The 11,271-nt window shown below is 35.3% G+C and overlaps 1 protein-coding gene across 1 annotated transcript; it reads right to left on the reverse strand.

The window, feature by feature from the left end:
• Positions 1-1,729: 1,729 nt before the first annotated feature.
• On the reverse strand, positions 1,730-2,185 carry LOC106323470. The gene has a single exon (XM_013761588.1). It carries the CDS (start codon positions 2,183-2,185, stop codon positions 1,730-1,732), a length of 456 nt encoding a protein of 151 aa, XP_013617042.1.
• Between the last annotated feature and the right edge of the window lie 9,086 nt (positions 2,186-11,271).

Genomic DNA, 11,271 nt, shown 5'->3' on the forward strand with positions numbered 1-11,271 from the left:
TTTTTATGTCACTATTTAGGGTTAGGCAAAAAACTCAAATTTGATGAACCGAACCGATACAAACCGAATAAGTAGTACCAAATCCGAACCGAAATTGATTAAATATCCGAATTATTCAAAATTTTGGTATTTGAAGAACTGAAACCTAATCTGATCTGAACCGAAGTATTTTGGGTATCCAAAATAGGTTTATATATATATATATATTAATTATTTTTAGATTTACTATATATAAAAACATCTAGAATATATATGATACTTTTGAGTTCGTTTAAATACTTAAAAATATTTACAAATAATAAACGTAAATATCTAAAATAGTTAAAATATACTCAAAACTCCAAAAATACTTAAATAATTATTGATTCTCTATCCAAATATTTAAACCAAACCAATTTATATGTTAAGTTAGGTACTCTGACATATGTTATTTAAATTTATATGTAATATATTCTATTGTTTATAGATTTTTTAAAAAATTAAAGCATATAATAAATTTTAAATTTTTGAAAATAATTTAAATTTGTTATCCAAATCCGAACCGAATCCTTAAAGATCTGAACCGAACACGAAATCCCAAACAGACCTGAAAATGAATACAAACGCCCACCCCTAATCATTATAATATATCATATATGTGTCATCATAGGTTACAAAAATATGTGTTAGCACATAATTCATCGTATTTTATATGTATCATCAAATAAGTAATCTTATAATTAATAATATTTTATACGTACAATCATATAAATAACCACATATATTATATTTTAAAATTTTAATTTGAAATATAAAAACCATAATTTAAGTTGGCGTCAATTAATACCATAAAATAGTGGAATGGTCCACAAGGTGGGTGTATAGGTCCACATATATCGCCTTGAATTCTTCAAGGAACTTTGGTGATTCTTTATCTATTTTGGTTGGCGATGGCCTTACGATCAATTTTTCTAAAGAACATGCAACACATGTCATTTTATTCCCTTGAGAAATCTCCTGGATTTTCAGTGAATGATCATGTGAACTTTCTATGATTTTACGCATCATTGTAGTGCCTGGGTGGCCGAGGCGATCATGCCATAATGTGAAATCTTCTTGGTTCCGTTTTACTACAAGGTTTGATTCGATCTCATCGATATAAGTATGATGTAGTCCCGATGGAAGTTCTTGAAACTTTTCCAATATGTGTTTTCTGCCACATTTCTCAGAAGTTACATACATGTACTTCTTTCCATCCTCAGTTGCAGACTGAGTATCATATCAGTGAAGATATATGTCTTTAAAACTCAACAAATTCCTTTTAGAACTCGGAGAATATAGAGCATTATTTATGGAAAATTTTGTTCCATTCGGCAACGTAAAGTTTGTAGGACCTGATATTGTATTGACGACAATTCTTGTCGGTTTTATATCAGAGAAATATATCTTTTGTCTCAGAATAGTGTGCGTTGTTCCACTATCTGGTATACATATTTCTTGAATCCGTTTCTTGGATTTGGCTTCATTAGCATTTTGATCCATTTATGAAATTGTCATAAATATTAATAAAAGAAAACATAAAATTCATTCATATAATAATCATAAAAGGAAACACACAATAATTATACATTAAGGTGATGTTAAAACATCATTATTTGTTTAAAACAGGAAATGTAAAAATTATACATGATAATATTGAAAACTATTCAATAGTCTTATTATAAGCATTTCGGCACTCTTCAGGAGTAATCTAGTCCAACTCATTTGCGAAGTCGGGGGCTTCGAGGTACGATATCCCTTCAAAGTTTTCAGTGAGGTTCACTTCTTTAGCTTTGCCTTTCGTGGACTCTTGATATAACTTACAGAGATGTGGAGGAGTACGACAAGTACGGGACCAATGTGCTTTACAGCCACATCTGTAACACACTGTCCCACGCTTCTGGGTGGTATCCTTTTGAGTTGCTTTACCCTTAGAAACTTGTTCGGATCTAACCCACTTGTTAGATCCCTTCCATTTGGGATTGTAAGTTTTTACACGTTTGCTGCTGAAACGGCGACCATGACCTCGGTTGGTCTGGTTTCTCCTTTCCGAATTTTCTACCGCCATAACATTCACTTCAGGAAATGCTTTGGCTCCCGTAGGTCGGGAATTGTGGTTTTTGATCAGGAGCTCATTGTTCTTTTCAGCCAACATGAGCGCAACCATCAATTCAAAAAATCTCATGTACCCGCATTTTCTGTAAAATTCTGGCAAGAAGTGAAGTTGTTTGTGGAAAGTATTGTATGTTTTATTCATCATTTCTGCCTCAGAAACAGGGTTACCATAATATTTTAAGAGTGAAACTATTCTCAGGACAGCGGAATTGTAATCCTCAACCTTTGGAAAATCTTGAAACTTAAGATTTTTCCACTCTTCTAGAGCGTGAGGGAGGTTGACTTCTCTCTGGTTATCGAACCTTTCTTTTAAAGCTTGCCACAGTTCAGTTGGGTCTTCTACGCTTGCATAGTCGTGCGTTAGATTCTCATCTAAATGCTTCTTCAGGAAGATTATCGCTTCGGCTATATGCTCGGGTGGCGATTTGTTACCGATTTTTTATCGTTTCGGTTATCTTTTTTATTACAAGGTAAGGTTTAACATTTGTGACCCATCCGATGTAAATTTCGCCAGTTATTTTCAGAGCCGGAAACTGGAGTTTCTCGATGTTTGCCATTTGTATTTCTAAAACACAAAATAATGTATTTTATTAGAATTTCGTAATTTTAAAACGAACCATTTATATTAATAATAGATGCAATTACAAGGAGAAACAACGCATAGAAAAGTAAACCGACATTAAGCGTAAGTTCTCCAGGAGCAAATTCTCCAATAAAAAGACCGTACATAGAAGCAAAAATGAAAATTGCACATAAGAACAAAAATATGCGAATCATCTTTCTTGCAATGAAAAACCGGAATGGAGCAATTTGAAGATATTTGAGAGAAGATGAAATATTTTGGATGAAGTAAATGAGTGAAGTATGAGTGTATTTATAGATGAAAAACACTGTTCATAGCCGTTTAAAAAGGGTAAAAATTTTGAAATTTTTTCTTTGTGACCGTTGGGATTAAATCGTATGAACCGAAAATCAATATGAAAATACTGTAATAATCAGTCAACCAAATTCCGTAAATTTCATAATATTTGATATAGGTGACCAAACATTTATATAATAACCATAATATAATATAATAACCAAACAAATATCAATCATATTATGGTGATATAAAAATTATAACATTAAATAAATTATGCGGCGGCACAGCCAAGCCAATAATTATAGTGTAATTAGCAATCTAAGTTTATTAACGAGGCGACATACCACCCGCATTAATATAGATAAATAATAATAATTAAAAAAGCCATTAGAAAATTATTAATAATAATATAGGCGGTATACGGGCCATTATAGCAGTGTAAATATGATACATATAAATTTTACCGAATTGCAGAGTGATCGTGTTGATAACGTGTTATGAAATAACTTATAATTTTATAGTATCTAGAAATTTAAATAAGAGCGCAATTTTATACCCGCATAAAGAAAATAACACTTATATAAAATTAATATCGAGAGAAAGAGTTTACTATAAAAGGAGGAAGAGAAGTGTGTGAGGGGCGAGTTACGATCGAACGAAAACGTTCGTATATATAGAAGTAAAAAGATAAAGTTAGTGTGCATAGTGACAGTAGACTCCACACTTATTATATTCACACGAAGTTTTCGTTACTCGGTACTAGGCCTAGGCGTTTGGGTACCCGTTCGGGTTCGGGTCGGGTGATTCGGATTTTCGGGTTATCGGGTGGAGAGGTGTAGAACCCGTTCGGGTTATTTAGGAATTCGGGTCGGGTTCAGATTATTATGGATTGGGTTCGGTTATTTTCGGGTATAATTGAAACACCCAAATTATATAAGACCTGATTTTTTTTTAAAACATTCAAAAGCCTAAAACCTGAATCGATTGTTAAATAACAAAGTTCCAAACCGAAAACAAACATCCTAGCCGAAACCGAGTAATATATTGTGCAATAACAAACCAAATCCAAAATATCAACCAAACTTAAACAAAAAGCATAGAGTTTTGAGTCTTCCCCCGAAAACATGAATCAAAAACACCATGCAAACTTAAGAAACTTGAAAGCCATCTGTGACACCAAAAAGAGACAATTTTAAATATTAGTAGAGTAAACAAGCAAAAGAAATGCAACACACGTATAAAATTTATAATATGTTTTAGCTCTTACCTTGAACAAAATTCATATTAGCTTAGTCCTCTAGTCTTGTGGCTGTGATAGATGTTCATACACTGTTCAAGTAATGCAAAAGTTAGTGTTAGAAAACATAAAAAAAAATCATAGCAATATACAAGAATTTTACAAACCTCTCTCCATCTTTTCTTCGTACTCAACATCTCCAAGTATCTGAGCATTGGTGAGTACCTTTGATTCAAGTCTGATGTCTTGCTTCATCCACTGTTCTGTACACATGAGAACTTCAACCATATAATGAGTTAAACAACTCCTGTGTGGGTCTATTAACCTCGCACTCGTGCTGAATGCACTTTCAGATGTAACCGAGGAGATTTGCATAGCAAAAAGATCACGAGCTATCTGTGATAGAATAGGGTACTTTCCAGAGTTAACTTTCCACCAAGGGAGAACATCATAGTCAGTTCCTAGCATTGCATCTGGATTCTCAACATCAGCCTTTAGGTTAGCTTCCAACTCGTTGATGTCTCTCACTCCACTCTCCTTTAGCAGTGTGCTGTACTTTTTCTCAATCCTGTGGTAGCCGAGTTCATCATCAAGCAAGTCTACTGTTGGATGTTCTTGAGGTTGTGAAGATTGAGTAGACTGAGTAGACTGAGATGATTGCACATTTGCTTCAGCTTGTTTGCCATTTCTTTCACTATACTCCTTGAACAAATCAGTTAGAATACTAAGAACTGAATCATTTAACTCTTTGGACTCCATACTGTCTTCCCCGTAAAGATCCTCAAAGCACAACTTTGCAAACTTCATCTTTCTGCTAGGATCAAAGACGCTTGCCACCACTAAAATCTAGTTAATGTTCTTCAACTCATCCCAATACTTATCAAACTTCATCAGCATATCCTCAGCCTTAACTTTCAAATCAGTATCATAACTATTACAAAGCAACTTCAAATTTGATGCTATGTACACTATCTCACCATAGCACTTGTGGGCACTAAGGGTGGTGGATGCTGAGACTACTAAGGTTGAGTTATAAAAGATAATAAGAAACCTCTTTAACCTTCCAACAGCACGCCAAACTTCACTTACAGGAGGTTCGAGTCTTTTTTTCCCCTTGTCTAACTCCATGAAATGATCATTGTACAGTTTGTCCTCAAAACCCATCTTATCAAATGCAGTCTTGTAAATAAGTGCTCTTTGCAACATCAAGTAAGTTGAGTTCCACCTAGTCACAACATCAAGTGGCAAACTTCCTCTTTTCATCCTACCAGAATCTACCTTAAGCTCAAATGCCCTCTGCCTATTTGTTCCAGATCTTACATATGAGATTGCATTGCGGATTGCAGTCACACTATCATCTACGTCAGACAAGCCATCCTTCACAATCAGATTGATAATGTGACCAGCACATCTCACATGCAGAAATTCCCCTTTCATAACTAATGATTCATCAGATATCTGAGAGAAACTACTTTCAAAAAGCATCAAAGCATTGTTGTTCGCAGTTGCATTGTCCACAGTGATAGAGAACACCTTTTCTATTCCCCACTCAGCTAGGCATTCTAAGAGAACAGATGCAATAGTCGTACCTTTGTGATTGGTTACATATTTGAACCCAATGATCAGTTTGTTCAACTGCCAATATGCATCTATGTAGTGAGCTGTTATCACCATATAGCTAGCCCCTGCGCGAAGTAAGAAACAAAATGAAAGATTAGTTATATCAAAAAGAAGATCTTAAACATAATTTAAAAAATGATCCAAAGGCTAGTATTTACTTGTTACTTGAGAGACCCATATGTCTGTGGTGATGGAAATTCTTTGTTTGTTAGCACGAAACAATTTCTTAAGAGCAGCCTTTCTCTTAACATACATCTCTATTATCTTTCTAGTAGCTGTATGTCTTGAATGACGATCAGGGAGGTTAGTCTACACATAAAAGGACATATATATTAGCATAGATTTAGATAATGAGTGTTTAAATATTTAAAAAATACATTATTAAAATTACCTTATCGCAGAAGTGTTTAAAAGCTACACTATCAACAAAGGAGAGTGGCAGCTGTCCAATTACGAGCATTTCATTTGTTGCTTCTATGAACACATCCTCTGAAACTTTTGCAGGTATATTTAAAAAATGCATTATTAAAATTACCTTATCGCAGAAGTGTTTAAAAGCTACACTATCAACAAAGGAGAGTGGCAGCTGTCCAATTACGAGCATTTCATTTGTTGCTTCTATGAACACATCCTCTGAAATTTTTGCAGGCTTCAAAGAACCTTCCTTACTAATAACTTGCTGCCTTTTTGTAGGATCTTGACCATTTTGCCATGCTCTGAATTGCTTGCAACAATTAAGATGATTACGCAAATTTGTGGTTCCAGATTTTGTTGGACAAGTGTAGGTCTTCTGACAATAGTTGCACAAGCATTTGTCACGGTTTTCTTCAACTCTTTTGAAATGAGACCATACGTCGGATCTTGGGGCTAGTAAGCGTGCTGTTTTCCTGACTCTCTCCAGGTGGTTGTTTTCGTTTGCCTCTTTGATCAGACTCTAGAGTTTGAAACTCTTCTTCTACATCATCTGCTTCTCTGTTTGCAGTGCCTTGAAAAGGTGATGATGATGACATCTACGAACAAAACCAAATCAAAGTGAGTTCAATACGTTTTCTCCGTCTCAGACTAACAAAAGTATAACTTTGTCTCTGTAACTAACATAATCAAGTTGAATGCATTATGGATACAAGTCGTACGGCAACAATTAAAAAAATAAGTAACATAAATATAGAACAATAAACTAATCAACTAACTTTGTATGAACTTGATACTATCAAGTGCATACCTTTGTCTCTGTCTAAAACAAGTATCATACGACAACAAATCAACTAACGTGTACTTCCCGTACAATAAGAAAATCAAAGACATAACATAATCAACTAAGTTTGTCTTTTTCTCTGTCAATACGACAAGACTTGACAACTACCACTACATAATCAAATAGAAATAGATATAACTTTAACAAAGTTAAATAATTTTGATGTAGGATTGAAAAAGAAAAAACCTTTGATTTCTTCCTTCTCGTTGACGACGTCAATGAAGGAGACGAAGCTGATGAGAATAGACTTTTGGATTCCAGTTTCAAAATCTAGTGTATCTAAGATTGATTTTCGATGAGGCAATTTCTGATTTAGGCAGCAATGAATTAGAAAGTATATATGTGTGTAGGTCACGGTATATTAGTTCGGGTGTTTTCGGGTTGTGCTTCGGTTATCGGATATAACCGTTCGGGTACGGGTATCCGGACTTATTGAATCCTAAACCCGTTCGGGTTTTTTTTTACTTCAGTTCGGGTTTCGGTTCGGGTTTTTCGGTTCGGTTCGGGTTCGGGTTCGGGTTTCGGTTAATATGCCCACACCTACTCGGTACTGTCATTTTTGACATTTGATTCATGCACGTTTATAAGACATGATACATATCCTATACTTATCTTGACTTTACAAGGAATGATAAACCATACAATTAGTTTACAAAAAGAAAAAGTAATAGTGAGACTCGAAACCAAAAACAAAGATCTGAAGCCGATATTGTACAGTACTATGCCAAAACGCCTCTCTCTGCACGTGCCAAACTGGAGAGAGACTCTCTCTCTCTCACACAGGTCGCTTTCTTTTCGATTCTTTTTTGTCCCCCCCCCCCCCTTCTCACGAGTCACGATGCATTTGAGGTATGACTGCATGGTCGCGTTCGTATTACATATTTTTTAATTTATTTTTTTTTTTCTTTTTGTAATCTAACAAAATTGTGCAAATTTGCTCATTAACTTATATATTTAAGGTCGTTATAGCTTTTAACGATCCAACATACTATCCGCAAGAAGTTAATTTATAGTACTAGTTTTAAATTTAAGGTTTTTTCAAGTATCATAAATAAAGATAACAAATATATATATTCAAATATGCCAATTATTCCTTGATGTGAATACCACATCCGAAAGAACAAAGATTAAAACATATGATTAGATTGTTGTGTGTTTAGAGATAAATAATAACGAGGATTAAAGGAGTCGGAATTTCACAATGTAAAGAACAATAATGTGGATTATTATAATAAATGAAGAGTGGGAGAAAGGGACACCAAGATGCCTAGAAAACAAACCAAAGTTTTCAGATGGTGCGAAGCGCGTTTTAGTTATTTGTCAGATTCCAGTTTTGTAGAAATTACATAAATGACATCTATCTTTGACTGAAATATTTTCTAACTTATGGGTATGAATGCTTGTGTAACAGATATAAAAGGTTTAATTTACAATTTTGACGTATATATACATTTTTTTCTAAAAAAGAATTATAGACTCTTAGTAGTCATATGATAGTCTGGTTTCTGGCCTTACCTACTTTAATTTGTTAATCTGTGGGAGGAAAACTTGGGTGTCACGTGAGAGTAGGAGGACATTTTTTTTCTTTTTTCTTTCAATTTACTTATAAGTTTTATGTAATTAAGATAGAGAAAATAATAAGTGAAAGAAAAAAAATACTTTCTTTAAATTTTTGGAAGTAACCAAGAAAACTAGGAAGTGCATATGTTTTTTTGAAAATAATAAATTTCAAAAGTATATTTCACGAGTCCATCACTAGTAGCAATAAAATGAAAATGGCATATTAAGATACGATAATAAAGTTGTATTTTTTTTTTTTTTGAAACTTAACTATAGTTGTGTTGTGCTTTGATTTTAAAAATGTATGCATGGCAAACTATTATTTTACGTGATATAGAAATATGTCATAACTTATTAATATGTTACTACATGATATACTGATTTACAAGACAATATCAATATCTTCTTTCAAAAAAAAAAAACACAATATCAATATCTTGACAAAGGGGTAATACTGGTTCCCGAAACCAGAAACAATTATCTGACGCCGATATTGTACAGTACTATGCCAAAACGCCTCTCACTCACAATGCTATAGTAATCATGATTGCATATACATTTAAGATAAAATTATATAAATTTGCTCATACTATAGACTTAAAAAACCTCTTTCTCTCCAAAAATTTAAACTACTAGTTTTTTCATCCATAAGAATGGAAACAACACAATATCACAAAATCATTCGAATACGAGAAACTGATATACGAATTACAAATATATACTATGCTCATACCAAACTTGTATTTTACAAAATTGATTGGAACTACTCAGATGAACCAAAAAGCTACTTTAAACTTAAATGATACACTAAGGTGTATTAGAAAAAACTACAATATTAAACTAACTAATTGATTTTGTTTATGAATATCCACATGCACGTGAGAGAATAAAAAAATAGAGAGACAATGATTTTCTATGAACAAAGATTAAAAACATATGATACGATTGTTGTGTGTTTAGAGATAAATAATAACGATCGAGGATTAAAACTGATACTATAGGTTAAACTTCAAACTGTTTTTAAATTTAGAGATAAACACTGAGATAATAAGTTAAAAAGGGAAATGATGAAACCACCAGACACAGTCTCTGATGAGACGCGGCATATTGTACGTACATATCTTTACGATTCGATCACTTATTAATAATTATTTAATAAAAAAAGACCTTTGTCTGTTCTTCACATCGTAGGAGTGTCTGGTCGCCGCCGGAATCGCCGCCGGAATCACCGCCTGAGTCACCGTCGAAGTCGCTGCGGGAGCCTCTTTCTCCTTCATCGCCACCGCCGGAATCACCGCCGGAGCCTCTTCCTCCGCCTCCTTCAAATGTATCAATTTAAATGAAAGATGTTTTAGAAACAGAAAATGCATAATATTCTTTAAAGAATATGAGATTAAACTATTATATTTCATGATCCTCCTCACTATATATGAAATTTAAAAGAAAAGAGAGATAAATTTCAAACCTCTTTCTTCACCACCAAGGGATCAGCCACAGCCGGAGCCTCTTCCTCCACCTCCTCCTTCTTTGTCGCCGCCGGAATCACCGCCTGAGCCTCTTCCTCCGCCTCCTTCAAATGTGTCAAATGAAAGATATTTTAGAAACAAAAAATGCATAATATTCTTTAAATAATATGAGATTTAAAATATTATATTTCATGAATCCTCCTCACTATATATGAAATGTAAAAGAAAAGAGAGATAAACTTTAAACCTCCTTCGTCGCCACCGGAATCACCGTCGGAGCCACTTCCTCCGCTTCCTTCTTCTTCCTCTCACTCTCTTCCTCCGCCTCTCTCCTCTTCTTTTCCTCCGCCTCCTTCTTCCTCCTCTCCTGCTCCTTCTTACTCCTCTCCTCCTCCTTTTTCTTCCTCTCCTCCTCCCACGCCTCCTTGGCCTTCTTCTTCTCATCCGCCTTAATCTTCTTCTCCTCCGCGTCCCTCCTCTTCTCATCCTCCCTCTGCTCCTTCCTGATCTCATCCATTCTCCGGCTGAACTCAAAGCCTTTGATCTCCTCCTGATGTTTAGTTTCCTTGTTTTCAGCCTTTGCAGCGTTTGCCTTCTGGGTTGCCTCTTTCCTTTGGGCCCTTGTCATCTTGTTTCGCACACGTTGGTAAAGTGAAAAACCAACAGCACCAACACCAAAAGTAGAGGTAGCTGCGATGGTGGTTCCAACCACAAGAGAGGTGGTGTGTAACGGCCCGGTTCCTGGCCCGTAAAATCTCCCAAAGAATATGGGATTCTCTACGGCCCATTTGGCAAAAACCTAGGGCTTCCCTTCCCCTTTCCTATAAAAAGAGATGCAGCCTCCCTTTTTGCCTCATCACAAATCTGAAGCGAAGCTCTGCAGAGAATTCCCGGAGACCGAAAACCCTAGCCATCGAGCTCTCTCCCCTTCTATCCTGCGCCGCCTCTCTCTCTTCTCTCTCTCTCCCGCGCGTCGCTCCCTCTCTCTCTCCTCGCCGTCGCACGCTCTCTCTCTCTCTCCCTCTCGCCGGCGCCATGAAGTGGTGGTGGTGACCAGATCTCAACCTTCTTAAATCCTTGTTTCCAGATCCAGATCCAGATCTAGACTAAGGTGGAGTGTCTCGAACCCAACCTTCTT

This window comes from Brassica oleracea, chromosome C2 (assembly GCF_000695525.1).
Source record: "Brassica oleracea var. oleracea cultivar TO1000 chromosome C2, BOL, whole genome shotgun sequence".
NCBI classification, from domain to species: domain Eukaryota; kingdom Viridiplantae; phylum Streptophyta; class Magnoliopsida; order Brassicales; family Brassicaceae; genus Brassica; species Brassica oleracea.